The sequence below is a fragment of the Odocoileus virginianus genome, chromosome 8, assembly GCF_023699985.2.
Source record: "Odocoileus virginianus isolate 20LAN1187 ecotype Illinois chromosome 8, Ovbor_1.2, whole genome shotgun sequence".
In the NCBI taxonomy this organism is placed as follows: domain Eukaryota; kingdom Metazoa; phylum Chordata; class Mammalia; order Artiodactyla; family Cervidae; genus Odocoileus; species Odocoileus virginianus.
The window spans coordinates 69817897-69836051 of NC_069681.1; the positions used below are offsets into that span (position 1 = coordinate 69817897).

The window sequence follows — 18155 nt, forward strand, 5'->3', positions numbered from 1 at the left end:
CCCTCTCTCTCTCTGGCTGTCCCACAGTTTGGGTTGCTATCTCATGTTAGCTCCCTCAGATTGCCCTAAGGGCATTCAAGCCTGGTCCTTACTCTAAGCAATGCAGCCCGCTCCTCCCTGTTCAGCCCCTGCTTGCTGGTGGCTCTGCTGGAAGTTGCCATTAGGCATGTAATCTGTGGGGTTTATTTATTTATTTTTCCTCCTGGTTATGTTGCCCTCTGAGATTCCAAAATTCCCCACAGAACCGCCGGTGAGAGGGTTTCCTGGTATTTGGAAACTTCTCCTCTTTAAAGACTCCCTTCCCAGGACGGGTCTCCATCCCTAACTCTTTTGTCTCTTTATCTTTTATATTTTATCCTACCTCCTTTCAAAGACAATGGGCTGCCTTTCTGGGTGCCTGATGTCCTCTGTCAGCCTTCAGAGGTTGTTTTGTGGAATTTGCTCAGTGTTCAGATGTTGTTTCAATGAATTTGTGGGGGAGAAAGTGGTCTCCCTGTCCTATTCCTCTGCCATCTTAGGACCACCTCTTATGTTTTTCTTTTTAAAGTTATTCCCTAGTATTTAAGTTTTGGACATACCCTAAGATAGCATTGTAAAAAACTTCACAGTAAATTTTTAAAGTAATCCTCCAAAGAATTTCCTTTAGAAGTGTGGTTAAGTATAAAGAAAGCTGAGCACTGAAGAATTGATGCTTTTAAACTGTCGTGTTGGAGAAGGCTCTTGAGAGTCCCTTGGACTGCAAGGAGACAACCAGTCAATCCTAAAGAAAGTCAGTCCTGAATGTTCAATGGAAGGACTGATGTTGAAGCTGGACATCAGCTTTGGCCACTTGATGCAAAGAACTGGCTCACTGGAAAAGACCCTGGTACTAGGAAAGATTGAAGGCAGGAGGAGAAGGGGACGACAGAGCACTGACTTGATGGACATGAGTTTGAGCAAGCTCCGGGAGTTGGTGATGGACAGGGAATCCTGGAGTGCTGCAGTCCATGGGCTCACAAAGAGTTGGACATGACTGAGCAACTGAACTGAAAATATTTTAGTTCTGTTTAGTTGATAGTTGCCAAATTACTGATTTCCTCAAAAATTAAAATAGAATATAAATGTCACTTAAATATGTTTTTCTTTGACTTAAAAGATGATATAAGGATCTTTTCATCTTTCTATGAATAGCACACTAGTTTTTTTAATTCTGTATAAACAATTTACTGAATGATTTTTTGGTTTTTTGTTTTTACTCTTTTGTCTTAAGGTTGCTACAACTATAAATACAAAACAAGAATACTGCCCAATATATGGATGTATTAAAGAAGATTCTTTTATGGAAAAATTGCAGCCTAAGAAGTATGTTCCATGTGCACTATTTTAGTATTTTAAATTCATTGTATTTCTGAAAGTTATTTTAGAGTTACTGATAAAAGGTCATTCTTATATCAGTATCTCTAACCCATTGTTTACAGAATGCTCTTTAAGTTTATAATTTGTCTGAGCTGTTAATGACGTGGAGAATCCAACTCCTAAAGAAGCAGCATTAGTGTGTCCTCATTTAAAGTGAGGGGAAACAGAATTCACAATTACTATTTCTTCACCCTACTTAATTCTTTTAGTCTCTTTTGCATACCTTAGCTCTTCCAGACTCTCTGCTGCTCTGTGGTTCTTCATGGCCTATCCAATAAAATCCAAAATCCTTTAGGCTAGCATTCCTGACTTTTCACATTACTGCTGCAGGTCCTCTGTCCAGATTTAAATGGGTGCTTAGAAACCAACAGAACAGTTATTTATTTAGATAATAAAACCACTTAGCTAAAGTCTACTTACTGGTTATTGATAGAGCCAGAGGTAGAACTCAGGCTTATTGAATGCCAGTACTGCTCCCACCTCCTCTATTTGTATTCCATCAATCACTTCCTCCTTAACCTCTGAGTGCAATGATTAGAATAAATCTTCAGGAATGTTGTGGCTACCTGTGAGTCTTTGGCCATAACAATTGGGACATCTTCAGGAATCTAGCAGTTGACTTACCGGTTGAGGGAGGCTGACTTTTTTTTTAAAGAGTGCTAAGGATTGTGCACCCACACCAGAGGAGGGAGCCCCTGCTCAGCTCTAGCCAGTTTCTGCTATGTGTTAAGACATCCCAGTGGTGCCAGGTTATCCTTCTCAAGACAAAACAGAAATCTGGAATTTCTTTATGAAGCTTTCTTATTTTTTAAACATGAAAGCCAAATCTGATTATACTTTTGTCTAGATTCATGTCGTGTCAGATATGGTTGCAAAGTGAAATTTTACTTTTATAAATAGATGAATCTGTTTTAGGTATCCCAATTTTTTCCAAATTGCCAGTTTTCAGATTAGTTCTCCATGTCAAGTGTACTTAGGTTAAGTTTCCTAATTTCAGTAGAGTTTGGTTTAAATAGTGATATGCTTTAAAATAGAAGTGTTTCTTGATACATGATGCATTGCCTTCCTGATTTTTCTTTAATATTTTGAAACAGGAATTGGAATGATGGACTCCTTATGGCTAATGCATTCACATGTTTTCAAGAACATGGATATCCACTTTTTAAGTAATCAAATGTTTAAAAATTACTTTGTGTATCATTTCTTCCTACGAGAGTAACATTCAGTCATCATAGTTTCTTCTATAAGCTGTTTTAGGCTATGATTAACTTATTCACCAAACACCGTGTGCTAGCCAATGTAGGGATATAAAGATAAAAATAGGCAAAAACTCTATCATCTATGGACAAGAAATGTAGCTTGCTTTTCATTTGAAATTACCTAGTGACTTTATTACCTCATTAGCCAGGCCTGTTAGTACATTTTTTAATAGCTGGCATTTGTGTGTATACTTACTTACTTATTTTAATTGAGCTTCAGACAGTTGAGTGATTATCAACATCTCTACCAAAAATATCAGGGGAGGAGAAAGGATTAAGAAATTAAAGCACAATTTATATTATTAGCTATTGCTTTTAGGAGTTGGTTTAGAAGTTAAATTCTTAAAAAAAAAAAAAAAGTTGAATTCTTGAGTAAAGTTAGCTTTTATATGAAAACATGTTTAGTCATGATTTTCCTCTCTTAGCTTTCAACAGATAATTGAGAACTCATTGTAAATGTCCTTATGTCATCATAATTATTTTTAATAGAGGGTAAAAATCGAAATAGAAGATTAAAACCATTATATTAATATTTATACTTAAAATAATGTACCTGACATTTTCCAGGATGAGGAATTGTTCTCAGGACTTTGAAAAGACTACTCATCAACAAACTGTTGGTTTAGAACATTCAGCCTCCACACCCAGGACTGTTTTGAACCCATCAGCTGTAATAGAGGTATGAAAAATGTAATTCATGAAGTGATGCCAACCATTTTTACTTTTCTCTAGTAGCTTGACTTTCCTGTGCTCTCAAGGGTCCTATAAATTCAAATTCTTTGGGGAAGTTTAAAGGTAAACCTGCTCTCCTTGCTTCAGTCTCTTATTTTGTTTTAAACTATGCCTCAACAATTGTTTTCTTCCCAAGTCAACACATTCTGCCTTTGATCAGCTGTTAGTGCTCTTGATATTTACCTGTATTCCCTTTGAACCTAGTTACTGAATTCAGATTTTATGAAACTTGTATAATACACAAGTTTCCAGATTCTAAGTATGATTTTCCAGTTATTTTAATGGCAACTAAAAGACCTAGTGCACTTACTGATGATGATGTAATTCTTGTTGGAATATTGAATTTTATCAGTTATGGCTTTTGATAACTTTACATAATATATTCTTTTAATTGAAGGTTAGAAACAGAACAAATTCCAAAGTGCTGTTGACTGAAATATTAAGTCGTTTTGTTAAGAAGATTATTTGTGGGCTGGGGGAGGAGAGAACACTGTCTTTCGTGTTTAAATCCTTTTTTTTTTCTCCATAAGAATTTTCTTTTGTTTTTATCAAGGAATTTCTGTATGTTAATTTTAGTGTTTTGTTTTTTTTTTCTTTTCTGGCCACGCCACCCGGCTTGCGGGATCTTAGTTCCCCAACCAGGGACCAAACCCGTACCCCCTGCATTGGTAGCATGGACTCCCAACCACTGGACCAGCAGGGAAGTCCCCAGTGTTTAAATCTTAACATAGCCTGATTATAATCTTTATTTTCTTAAAAACTGTTGCTGTTTATGTGTATTATTTATGATCATGATAATTTTTTTCAGGTAGTTTTAAATTGCAAAATGGTTATAGGACATAATCCCATTTATTCAGAAAGATACCTAAAAAAAAAAAATTTGGAATACTATCAGCAAAACTTAAAATGTTCCTTGTTGCATGTTTTCAGATTGCTGTAATGGATCTAGGTTGCTTTTGTAAACAAAATGGTAGCTTGCTGTTTTTGCAACTGTTACAGTCTATCTAAGCATCTGTTTTTATGTTTTGTATTTGTATGTGGTTCCTCTCCCCCTTCTTAGGAAAGTAAAACTGTGGAAGAGATTGATGAAGCATTGAAGATAGCAGGCCAAAATTTTGAACAATTAAGTATTGCTCTAAAAGTAAGCTTTCTGGAAAATTACATTCTATCCTAAATTAAGACATGTTCACTTTTAATGTATATCATTGAAGGCAGAGTTTAGCATTATAGGTAGAACTTACATAATCCAGTGAGAGAGAAACATACAAAAGAATGGAAAACTCATGGCTTCCTAGGATTAGTTTCATACCATTTGTGTTGGCAGCCTGCTGAAATTGAAGCTCTGTTAAGGAGCTATAATTTCTGTTTGCTATGAGCTGAATTTTTTGTCTTGGAAGCATTGCAGATCACTTTTCCTATACTGCTCATTATTTGGCTGTATACTATTACACAGAGTTTTAGGTTCTTTTCTTTCTTGGCCCATCAACCCAAGAGACAGACTTCCCTCATTCATTTATTCACAGAGAACAAGCTCCTTGCACCTACCAACAGCAAATTCACCACCAAGGCATTCAAAAGATTGTAGCTAACATAGAATTTAAGAGTTCAACACATGTATTTGCAGAATACATTTACTGCATCTCACATCCCCCAAATTTTTAACCAATTTTGGCATCAAATCTAAGTCCAAAATCTCATCTAAGTATCTTCCAAATCAGGTATGGGTGAGATTCAGGGTATGACTCATGCTGGGGCAAAATTCCTCTCCAGCTGTGAATGTGTGAAACTAGTAAACTGTCTCCTTCTAAAATAGTAATGCATTTGTTGGACAGGCATAGAATAGACATTACCATTTCAAAAAGGAAAGATTAAAAGAAAAAAAAGGTCACAGATCTCAAGTGATGAGTCTTTGTTTAAAATACAAGGAAATTTATGGAATAGTTAACATTTTAATTAAAATGTGTGTGCCTATATATATATATATATATATATAGGGTTTTTTTGTCCTTAGTGTGTGGCATGCAGGATCTTAGTCCCCTGATCAGGGATCAAACCTGTGCCACCATGCATTGGGAGTGCAGAATCTTAACCACTGGACCACCAGTGAAGCCCCTAGTGTTACATTTTAAGTTTTTATAAATTTAAGGAATCCTGCCAGAGAGAAACTTAGCTATCCAAAATGATCCATTTCCTGTACTGAGTAAAAGTGATGAGAAGTTCAGAAAACTTAGTGGGTTTTCTAGTCCTTTTTGCAAATTTTATCACTACAAAGTACTAACAAAGATGTGGTCTTGATGACAAGAACAAGGTTTTAAAGTTTAACCATGTGCTTTTTCCCATTTTTATCATCTGATCTCTTCTGTTCGTATTTTGAAAAGAGTCCAAAAAGTACCTTTTACTTTTCAAAATTATGTTGAATAATATAATTCTCACAAAATAAAAATACTAGATTAGGTCTTTGTATTATCTTTTCCCCAGATGCTTGAACACATACACAGTCAGACAGAAGAGGAGACAGTCTGTCTTACAGAGGTTCTGGAGAAGCAGTTTGATCAGCTTTTCACTTCTCTTGATTCCAGGTAATAAGTTAAAAATATAGACTTAGTGCAACTGCAGCTTTTAACATCAACTTGTCATTTTATTTCTCTACATAGATTGAAAAATATTAGTAGATTTTAAACAAGTTTAGAAGGTAACGGGTCGTTCCCTTACAGGCTGATGTTTACAGCTTCGAAATGAAGAAAAATTATTTATTTATTTATTTAGGCTATTTGCCCTCTGGTCCCAAAGCTGTTAAATAATGTCCTTCTTAAAGCAGTTAGCACAGAAAAATACTGTCTATTTCTGAATCCTGTTGTAGAATTCAGCATACTAGGAAAATGCAAACATACATTTTCATGTACATAATGCCATCATTTTTTATGTGTTTATTTGCATCAACAGCAAATCATAATGATTTTTCTAAACACATACCTTACTGTTTTATATCCATCCTTTTTAAGAATGTTGATATATATAATCTGAAGTAATCTTTAATCACATTTTACATTTTAAGAGACAGACTCATAAGAAAATTGTGATAAATTGGTATGTAGAAATGGTACTTGTCTATTTTACTCTTGTTTCTTGTTATAATTTCTAATTGGAATGCGCAGAACATAGGTTCAGCACTCTGAATGAATCCGTTGATATTCTTTATTCCTTGATATTTATGATATCTCACATTTGGTATTTATAGTATCTAAGTGATAGGTCAGTTCAGTTCAGTTGCTCAGTCATGTCCAACTATTTGTGACCCCATGGACTGTAACACACCAGGCTTCCCTGTCCATCACCAACTCTTGGAGCTTGCTGAAGCTCATGTCAGTTGAGTCAGTGATGCCATCCAGCCGTCTCATCCTCTGTTGTCATCTTCTCCCCTCTCCCTCTCCTTCTCCTGCCTTCAGTCTTTCCCAGCATCATGGTCTTTTCCAGTGAGTCAGTTCTTCGCATCAGGTGGCGAAAGTATTGGAGTTTAAAGGTGAAAAGTCATGTGCATGCATTTTAAATGTTTTAAATAGTGGTAAATATACATCATAAAGTTTACCTTTTTAACCATTTAAGAGTGTACAGTTTAGTGGTGGGGGGAGGGAGGAATCAGAAGCTTGAGATGAACATAAACTATTATATATAAGATAAATAAGAAACTACTGTATAGCACAGAGAACTGTATTCAGTATTCTGTGATAACCTGTATGAGATAAGAATCTAAAAAAAGATTATATGTATAACTGAATCACTTTGCTGTATACCTGAAACTAATATCAATATTAGTTAATAATTTTAAACTAATATTAATATAACATTGAAAATCAACTGTAGTCCAATAAAATTGAAATTAAAAAATGTATAGTTTAGTGTCATACAATAATTTTATGTTTAACTTTTTAAGGACTACCAGATTGTGTTCTGTGATGGCCGCACATGTTTCCACCAGTAGTGCTCAAAGGTTCCAGTTTCTCCACATCCTCACTAACATTTTATTTTCTTTTTTGAAAAGAATAGCCATTTTGAGGATATGAAGTGGTATCTCATTTTGGATTTGGTTTACATTTCCATGATAGCTAGTATTGTGGAGCACATCTTTTCATTTGCTTATTAGTTGACCATTTGTGTATTTTCTCTGGAGAAATATGTATTCCAGTCCTTTGCCCATTTTTGGATTGTTTATTTTGTAATTGATGGGGTAGGAGTTCTTTATACATTATGACTATCAATCCTTTGTGAGATGTATCATTTTCAGATATTTTCTCTTCTTCCTGTGGCTTGCCTTTTGTTTGTGGTTTTAAATTTCTTTTATTGAAGTGCAGTATTAGTTTGAATTTGAATTACATTTGAATTACAGTATTAGTTTCAGGTATACAGCAGAGTGATTCAGTTATAAATATTCATCATCATCATAGGTTATTATAAGATATTGCATATAATTCCCTGTGCTGTACAGTATGTCCTTGTTTTTTATCTACTTTATATATAGTAGTGTGTATCTGTTAATCCAAAATGCTTAATTTGTCCCTTCTACCCTTAAATGTCTGTGGGTCTGTTTCTGACTTATAAGTAAGTTCATTTATATTCCACATAAAAGTGATATATGAAAAAAAGAGCGCTATATGATACTTGTCTTTCTTTGTCTGACTTTAGTAAGTATAATATTCTCTAGGTCCATCCACGTTGCTGCAAATGGCATTGATTCATACTTCCTTATGGCCGAGTCATATTCCCTCATGTACATATATCACATCTTTTTTATCCATTTAAGTTGTTTCCTTGTCTTGGCTAATGTAAATATTGCTACTTTGAGTACTTTGAACATTGAAGTGCATGTATTGAGTTTTAGAGTTTTCATCTTTTCTGGATATGTGCCCAGGAGTGGGATTTCTGGATCGTATGGTTACTATTTTTAGTTTTTATAGAACCTCCATACTGTGAATGCACCAAGTTTCCATTCCCACTGACAGTATAGAAAGGCTCCCTTTTCTCCACACACTGCCTGGCATTTATTTGTAGACTTTTTGATGGTGACCATTCTGATTTGTGGGAAGTGGGATACCTCATTGGAGTTTTTATTTCCATTTTTCTAATAATTTGTGATATTGGATATCTTTTCATGTGCCTGTTGACCATCTGTGTAATGGTCTTCTTTGGAGAAATGTCAGTTTAGGTCTTTTGCCCATTTTTTAATTTTTTTTGAGCTGTACAAGCTGTTCGTATGTTTTAGAAATTAAGCCTTTGTTGGTCACATAGTTTGCAAATATTTTCTTCCAGTCTGTAGGTTGTCTGTTGTTGTTATTGAACTAAATTATTTAGCTGTGCCAGCTCTTAGCTGTGGTATGTGGGATCTAGTTTCCCACCCAGAGATTGAACCCAGGTCTCCTGCACCTGGGAGTCTTAGCCATTGGACCACCAGGCAAATCCCTCCTTTGCACTCTCTTGATAGCATTCTTTGATCCAAAGATGTTTTTAATTTGTGAAGTCCAATTTATCTATTTTTTCTTTTGTTGCTTGTGTTTTGGTTTCATATCCAAGAAATTGTTGCCAAATCTTCAATTATGAAACTTTCTCCAACTGTGTTTTCTTCTAAGAGTTTTACAGTTTTAGATTTTACGTATAGATCTTTGAGGCATTTTAAGCTGATTTTTGTATATAGTATAAAGGAAGGGTCCAACTTCATTCTTTACCATATCCAGTTTTCCCAGCACCATTTGTTGGAAAGATGGGTCTTTTCTCCATTGAATGGTCTTGAGACTTCTGTCAAAACTCAGTGACCATGTTTGTGAAGATTTATTTCTGGGCTCTCTATTCTCTTCCATTGGCCCATCTGTCCTTGTGGCAGTAGGACAGTGTTTTATTACTGTGGCTTTGTAGCAAATTTTGAAATCAGGATGTGTAAGCTCTCCAACTTTGTTGTTTCTCAAGATTGTTTTGGAAGTTTGGGGTCCCTTGAGATCTCCTGTGACTCTTAGGATGGGTTTTTCTATTCTACATGAAGCATCATTGGAATTTTGATATGGATGGCTTTGAATTGTAAATTGCTTTGGGTATTGACATATTAACAAATATTAAGTCTTCCAGTTTTTGATTATAAGAGATCTTTCCATTTATTTTGGCTTCGTTAATTTCAGCAGTGTTATGTAGTATACAGCAAGTATACAAGTCTGTTGCAGCCTCAGTTATGTTTATTCCTGAGTACAGTCTTCTTTTTATTCTTTTGTAAAATGAATTGTTTTCTCAATTTCCTTTTTGGACTGTTAATTGTTAGTATGTAGAAATGTATCTGATTTTTTTATGTGTTCATTTTGTATTCTGTATCTTTGCTGAATTTATTTATTAGCCCTACTACTATTTTTGTGACATCTTTACCTATAAGACTTCCCTGGTGGCTCAAATGTTGAAGTGTCTGCCTACAATGCGGAAGACCCGGGTTCAATCTCTGGGTTGGGAAGATCTCCTGGAGAAGGAAATGGCAACCCACTCTAGTATTCTTGCCTGGAAAATCCCGTGGATACAGGAGCCTGGTAGGCTATAGTCCATGGGGTCGCAAAGAGTCGGACACAACTGAGCAACTCCACTTTCTTCTCTCTCTTTCTTACTTATAAGATCATGTCATCTGCAAAAAGACATCACTTTCTTTTTGTCAATTTGGGTGGCTTTATGTCTTTTTTTTTGACTAATTATTCTGGCTAGAACTTAAAATAGTATATTAAATAGCAGCGTTAAACTCTCACACCCTTTTCTTACTACTGTCCTTAGAAGAAAAGCTGTCAGTCTTTCATCATCTAGCATAATGTTAGCTGTGGGTTTTTCTTATGTAAGTTTTATACATTGGTGTAGTTTTCCTCAATTCCTTGTTAGAGTGTTTTTATCCTGAAAAGATGCTGAGACCGTCGTATCCTTTTTCTCTGTAATTTGAGAGGATCTTGGGGGGGGGGGTTTCTTCTTTCTGTTAATATGCTGTGTAACATTAATTGATACTCATACTTCATTTCAGGAATAAATCCCACTTGGCATGATGTATTATTCTTTCACTGTTTTGCTGATTCAATTTGCTAGTATTTTGCCGGGGTCCAGTCCCAGCGGGATCCAGGGGGTACCCTCAGGATGAACGGCATCATCGAGAGAAGACATGTGAGACCAGCCTTGATAGGGCCAAGTCTCAGGGTGAATGGCGTCGGCAAGAGAGAGAGAGAGAGAGAGAGACCCCAGACGGGGGTGTGCAGCAGAGTCTGGCCGTGCTTTATTTTTTACCGTAGCTTTTATACCCTCAGTTAGTACATTTCTAAGGGGAAGATAGTTTAACATTACATCAGCTTGTCCTTCACGAAACCAGGGTGTTTTCTGCATACTTCTTTGTTTATGAGGGTCTTATATGTTATCTTCTGGCCTTGGTGCCTATTAACATTTTATGCAAGTCAGATGAATGTAAACCTATTTTCTGTTTCTGTGGTGATCTTAACAGAAAAGCTACAGTCTCATAGGGCAACAGTACAGCATGTCACAACATGATAGTATAACCTTGTTAACATAAAAGTCTTCTTCTGCAGAAGTTGTCAGTTGAATTTATCTAAGAGGTTTACCCCACACAGACTCTGTGGCTTCAGTGAGTCAGCTTCTGCCTGGCACTCCTGACTGACAATTAACAACCATCTCATTGTTATCACACTGGGGCTAAGCTCTTATTTTTCTAAATCTTTAACTATATTAACAATAGTTTCCATAACACAACCTTAGCACATTAAGAGCAAAAACACAGCAAGCAAATGTTAACCCAATAGCCACTTTTAGAATAATTTTTCTTGTGTTTTCTAATAGGGCTTCCTCACTCCCCAAAGGGCTCTATGTCTATTAGGGTTTTTATATGGTCAGGTTCTTTATGCTGTTTTATGATTAGGGTATTATAAGCAGTCATGCATATTAGTACTAAGGGCATAGACGCATTTGCTAATCAAACTAAAATGTCAGCAAAGGAGTTTAAATTGAAACACTCCTTTCATCCTGGATAATCTCATAAGATACCACCACCCGGGAAACTTATTGATTAAAGTTCTAAATTGATTCTTATTTGGAAAGAGATCGGGGAAGGCCTTCTGCCTATGTCACAGAAATTAGGGAGTAGTCTATTGAAGTAAGTATCAGAAAGACAGATATCATCTTTAAGGTGAGTGCCAGGGGCAGCTTTTCGGAATCCTTGAAAACCTGATCTGCCTTGCCTGTCAGGTTTTCTCCTCATGACCTTGTCATGGGTGGGGATCTCATGAGCTGGCTCCTGGCAGTATTTTGTTGACTATTTTGCCTTAATGCTCATAAGAGACACTGATCAATAGTTTTCTGATAGTGTTTTCTTATGGCTTTGGTATGAAGGTGATGCTGGTCTCAGAATAAGTTGGAAAGTGTTTTCTGTGGCTCTTCAATATTTTGGAATAGTTAGAGAGGAATTGGTTTTATTTCTTTGAATTTTTGGTAGAATTTACCAGTGAAGTCATCTGGTCTGGGCTTTTCTGTGGGGGAAGCTTTTGATTACTAATTCAGTCTTGTTACTTTTTATTGATCTCAGATTTTCTGTTTCTTCATAATTCAGTGTTGGTAGGTGGTATGTTGTAGGAATTCATCCACTTCATCTAGGTTATCCAATTTCTTGGCATAGTTATTCATAGCATTGCCTTCAAATCTGTCTTAGTTTCTGTAAAATTGATTATCCTATGCCTATGAACAAAGCTAGTGGAGGTGATGGAATTCCACTTGAGCTATTTCAAATCCTAAAAGATGATGCTTTGAAAGTACTGCACTCAACATGCGAGCAAATTTGGAAAACTCAGCAGTGGCCACAGAACTGAAAAAGGTCAATTTTCATTCCAATCCCAAAGAAAGGCAATGCCAAAGAATGCTCAAACTACCGCACAATTGCACTCATCTCACACGCTAGTAAAGTAATGCTAAAATTCCGCAAGCCAGGCTTTAGCAGTACATGAACTGTGAACTTCCAGATGTTCAAGCTGGTTTCAGAAAGGGCAGAGGAACCAGAGATCAAATTGGCAACATCCACTGGATCATCAAAAGAGCAAGAGAGTTCCAGAAAAACATCTATTTCTGTTTTATTGACTATGCCAAAGCCTTTGACTGTGTGTATCACAATAAACTGTGGAAAATTCTGAAAGAGATGGGCATACCAGACCACCTGACCTGCCTCCTGAGAAATCTGTATGCAGGTCAGGAAGCAACAGTTAGAACTGGACATGGAACAACAGACTGGTTCCAAATAGGAAAAAGACTATGTCAAGGCTGTATGTTGTCACCGTGCTTATTTAACTTATATGCAGAGTACATCATGAGAAACGCTGGGCTGAAAGAAGCACAAGCTGGAATCAAGATTGCCAGGAGAAATATCAACAACCTCAGATATGCAGATGACACCACCCTTTTGGCAGAAAGTGAAGAAGAACTAAAGAGCCTCTTGATGAAAGTGAAAGAAGAGAGTGAAAAAGTTGGCTTAAAGCTCAGCATTCAGAAAACTAAGATCATGGCATCCAGTCCCATCACTTCACAGCAAATAGATGGGGAAACAATGGAAATGGTGGCAGACTTTATTTTTCTGGGCTCCAAAATCACTGCAGATGGTGATTGCATCCATGAAATTAAAAGACACTCCTTGGAAGGAAAGTTATGACCAACATAGACAGCATATTAAAAAGCAGAGATGTTACTTTGCCAACACAGGTCCGTCTAGTCAAGGCTATGGTTTTTCCAGTAGTCATGTATGGATGTGAGAGTTGGACTATAAAGAAAGCTGAGCACCGAAGAATTGATGCTTTTGAACTGTGGTGTTAGAGTAGACTCTTGAGAGTCCCTTGGACTGCAAGGAGATCCAACCAGTCCATCCTAAAGGAGATCAGTCCTGGGTGTTCATTGGAAGGACTGATGTTGAAGCTGAAACTCCAATAATTTGGCCACCTGATGTGAAGAGCTGACTCATTTGAAAAGACCCTGATGCTGGGAAAGATTGAAGGCAGGAGGAGAAAGGGACAACAGAGGATGAGGTGGTTGGATGGCATCACTGACACAATGGACATGGGTTTGGGTGGACTCCGGGAGTTGGTGATGGACAAGGAGACCTGTTGTGCTGTGGTTCATGGGGTTGCAAAGAGTTGGACATAACTGAGCGACTGAACGGAACTGAATGCCTACTTTATTTTTTATTTTAGTAAATCGATTCTTTTCTTGTTTTTCTCGGCAGTGTAGCTAAAATGGGTGAATTTTAATCTCAAAGAACCGTCTTTTGGTTTCATTGATTTTTCTTTATTTTTGCCTAGCTATTTACTTATTTCTCCTCTAATCTTATTATTTCTTCCTTCTGTCAGCTTTGGGTTTAGTTTGTTACTTTTAGTTCCTAAAGTGTAAACATAAAGATTGAAGGCAAAAGAAGAGGGTGGCAAAGGGTGAGATGTTAGATAGCATCACTGACTCAATAAAATGAATTAGAGCAAACTCTCGGAGATAGTGAAGGACAGGGAAGCCTGGTGTGCTGCAGTGCATGGGGTGGTAAAGAGTCGGACATGACTTAGCGACTGAACAACATCAAAGGTGTAAAATTAGGTTGTTGGTTTGTGATGCCTTTTTTAATGTACTTAAAGCTATATATTTATTTCTCTCTCAGATCCAATTTAACTGCATCCCATAAATTTTGATATTTTGATATTTCATTTTCATTTGTCTCAAAATACTCTCCTTCTGTTACTTTTCTTTGATCCATTTGTGTTTAGGAGTATGTTCTTTAATTTCCACATATTTGTGAAATTTCCAGTTTCCTTCTGTTATTGAGTTCTAGTTTCATTCCTTTATGTTCAGAAAGGATACTTGTATACGTTGTCTTTTAAAACATATTAAGACTTGTTTTTTTGTGTTTTTTTTACCTAACATGTGGCCTAATCTGGAGAATGCTATCTGTATGCTTGAGGAACCTTTCTGCAACCTTCTTGGGTGGTCTTGGTTCCTCTTGCTGCCTGACTGCCAAATTAAGTGAAAGGGTTCTTCAGGTAGCCCCTCTGCCCACCACCACCCCTGCTACAAAGTAGGACATTGCAAATAAGGTTTGCTATGCTCCCTTTGGAGGGAAGGAATCAGGAAGTGTGCTGCTGCCTCCAGACCAGGACTGCACCACACTGAAGAAAGGTCTGGGAAAGGTCTGCTGAGAAAGAATGTGGATTTTTTTTTCCACTGCACATTTGTGTCCTTGCTGTATGCCTTTGTCCATTCTCCAATTCTAGAAGGTTATTGTAACCAATTCTTAGCTGTCATTTGACATCACCATTGAACAACAAGGACTTCGAGTCTCCTAGTCTGCCATTTTGCTAACATCACTCCCTGGGCATGAATTTTAGGGAGAATCATCTGAAATTTATCAGAATGACCATTTATCTCCTAAATAAATGATTTTCATAAATTGTATATGTAATTACTAAAAATATTTTGGGATACTTCTTCACCTGCGGAGCATGTGTGTGTGTGTTAGTCATTCAGTTGTGTCTGACTCTGTGACCCATAGACTGTAGCCCACCAGGCTTCTCTGCCCGTGGAATTCTCCAGGCAAGAATACTGGAGTGGGTTGCCATTCCCTTCTCCAGGGGATCTTCCCGACCCAGGGATTGAACCTGGGTCTCCTGCACTGCAGGCAGATTCTTTACCATCTGAGCTACCAGGGAAATCCTTGCAGAGCCTGTGACACATTCTTATTACTCTTTGGTGTGGCAGACTCCCCTTTTTTGAGGCCAGATTTGATTTTGAGGAAATCATTTATTCATTTACAAGATGAATAAAATGAGCAATAATTATTGGTACAAAATATCTTAATTTCCATAATAAAGTAATTCCACTACAGGTACAAAAATTTTTGAGTAATGAAGGAATAACTCTTCAGTCTCATAACTGATAGCTTTGAAGATTATAGTTAATTGTAGTTTTGATTTGGTGAAGTCTGTTTTAAAGTCTTATTTCAAATTCATGTAATATGTATCTGCCTATGAAATTTTAAAATGTGCAGGTAGATCCTCGTGAGAAATGAATACAGATGTGTCTTTATAATGGCACAAGTGACTGCAAGATAGCCAGGATTTCTCTTACTTTTAAAAGTGGTAGATTCAAAAAAAAAAATTTTTTTTTTAATTAAATAAAAAAATAAAAGTGGTAGATTCGTCTAGGGTTTGTCTTACCTCTGCAGTTCTGTGACACCTGTATCTGGAACATAACTATATTCTTCTACAAAAGTTTCTTTTTCTCTGGTTACATATACATAGCTTTCAACTATAATAGGTTTCAGTTCAGTTGAATGCCTCATTAACCATATTAAAATTTAAGTTCATGAAACTGAAATTACCTTTTCAGTACTTTTGAGTAATGATAAATTTGCTTTCATAAAATTGTTCATGAAATATTGAAAAATAACTTAATTTTAAATGAAGGAAGAAGAGCCTTTGTGAAGAATTAGTAAGAAATACAGACAATTATTTATCAAAAATAATAGTGACTAAAAGCTGCATAGAAGCGAAAAAAAATGATTTGGATGCAGCTATGAAGATAGCAAGAGAATTAAAATCTGCACCTTCTCTAAGGATATATTGTGACCTAAATCAGGTAATTTTAATAGTCTTGGAATCTTCAGGACCTCATTCCCCATAGATAATCAGATGTTTGGACTGAACTGAGGTGTAATATAGAAGCCCTTGGTTTACCTGCTTCCAAAGTCTTGAACTTTTAAAGTTTTTGCACCATCTTACTTGACCAGGCCTCCATCTAGCTGTAGTTACACAGTAGTAGTCTATTACTGTGTATTACACATGAAACATTAGGAGGTGAAAAAAAGTAAAATTTGGTCTTTACCCTAGCTAGCCACATTAGGAAGATACGGGCAGAAAAAGAGAGAGACGTTTGAGGACAGCAGTGCAGGTGCACAACGAATGTGATCACAATTTCCCCTGATCATGTAGCTGTATCCCATTTATTAATTAGTTGTTATCTTTTGTTGTTATATCTTAATACACATCTCCAAAAGATTTTAAATTTCTTTGGGGAAATTTGCATCCCTCCCTTTGCTTGCCTAAAATCAGACCCTGAACACATTAGTGAAATACCTAAAGAGTATAGTTTTCCCTCTAAAATCTTACTCTGTTTCAACAGTATTTGTAACAAAACAAAATGCACATATGAGCAATACTTCTCTTTTGATTCTAGATTATCCGGACTTTGAAGTTAACATTTGAGAGTGAATTGTCACAAGTCAGCTCTCTAAAACTAAGGAACTCTCCCAAGTAAGTAATTGTAATTCATAAAAGTAATCTATAATTCAGAAGAGTCTGATACTTAAGTATAAAAATGTATTAGAACCTATATTTATTAAAATAACTAGCAATTATAAATTGAAAATTTGGGTCAAAAATATTTCCCAGATTAGCAACCAAATTAAAATAAGTGTGATTTATTAATTAAAAAGTTGTTTAGATGCTCTTTCAGAGTTTTTAATGTTAGCTAATTTTTATTAGAGAAAGTAATAAACTTGTATTAGAACACTTTTTATGCTAAGTATTTAATTTTAGGTTGAATATGAATTGCAGTGAGATCATCTGTATGTTCAGCAGTATGGGAAAGATTGAATTTGAGGATTCAACAAGGTAAGTATAAGAATGGCAACATGCCATTAGTGTCTGATATGGCCTAAGGGACAGAAATATTAGATCAAACAGAAAAATTGATTTTTAGTGTAATGTTGATTCAAAAGCTGAAAAATAATATAAGGGCAAAATGGTTTCTGTAAATTAATGCTACGTAAAATATTTAAGAATTAAAAGACCTAGAAAGGATTAGTATCCAGTGATTTATGTGTCATCTCTGAGGTTCATTTATTCAGCCAGCGTTGAACACTGATGTGCTAGCCTCTAAGTGTTGAAAAATGAAAGTATTTACTCAGTCATATCTGACTCTTTGCAACCCTATAGACTGTAGCCCTGTCAGGCTCCTCTGTCCATGGGATTTCCCAGGCAAGAATACTGGAGTCAGTAACCATTCCCTTCTCCAGGGGATCTTCTGGACCCAAGAACTGAACCCACGTCTCCTTCATCTTCTCCATTGGCAGACAGGTTCTTTACCACTGAGACATAACACCCTAGATATTTAGATTTATGCAGAGAAGTTACAGTAAATAAAGAATGACATATGTAAACAGTAAAGTACATAATTGCTTTGATAGTAAAATGTGCAGTCTAATGGAGATGCAAAAGAAGGGAATGATCAGTTCTTTGCAGGGTACCAGGGGACTTGGAAAGAGCAGGTTTGATTTTCCCCCATTCATGAAAAATGAGTAGCAGTTGAAAGGAACAGTAGGGAGCCAGCATCTTAGCAGAAAGAAATTGATGGGCAGTGAGATAGTATACTGTATTCAGGAACCTGCATGTGGAATTTTGACAGAGGATACATAGAGGCTGAATCCTAAAAACTTTGTATGCTCTGGTGGTGTTTGAACTTTATTTCCTAGACCTGTGCTACCCAATATGGTAGCTGCTAGCCATGTGTGGTTATTTAAATTTAAACATAAATTAAAACTAAATAAAATGGAAGATTTTAGTTCTTTGGTTGCACTAGCCACATTTCAGGTGCTCAGTAGCTATATTTGGTTAGTGACTATCATTTTGGACAGTACAGCATAATTTCATTATCACAGAAAGTTATGTTGAATAGCGCAGCTGTAAA

At 36.3% G+C, this 18155-nt stretch overlaps 1 protein-coding gene across 4 annotated transcripts in view; it reads left to right on the top strand.

Annotated features, from left to right (window-relative positions):
* RNF17 (ring finger protein 17) overlaps window positions 1-18155 on the top strand; it is a 114478-nt gene that overhangs the window by 15787 nt on the left and 80536 nt on the right. For all 4 annotated transcript variants that reach the window (XM_020915136.2, XM_020915143.2, XM_070471609.1 and 1 more), the window contains 7 exons: window positions 1250-1341; window positions 3222-3333; window positions 4447-4527; window positions 5865-5965; window positions 15875-16046; window positions 16644-16720; window positions 17006-17080. In XM_020915136.2, coding sequence (XP_020770795.2) covers window positions 1250-1341; window positions 3222-3333; window positions 4447-4527; window positions 5865-5965; window positions 15875-16046; window positions 16644-16720; window positions 17006-17080 — 710 coding nt within the window. The remainder of the gene's footprint in view (window positions 1-1249; window positions 1342-3221; window positions 3334-4446; window positions 4528-5864; window positions 5966-15874; window positions 16047-16643; window positions 16721-17005; window positions 17081-18155) is intronic.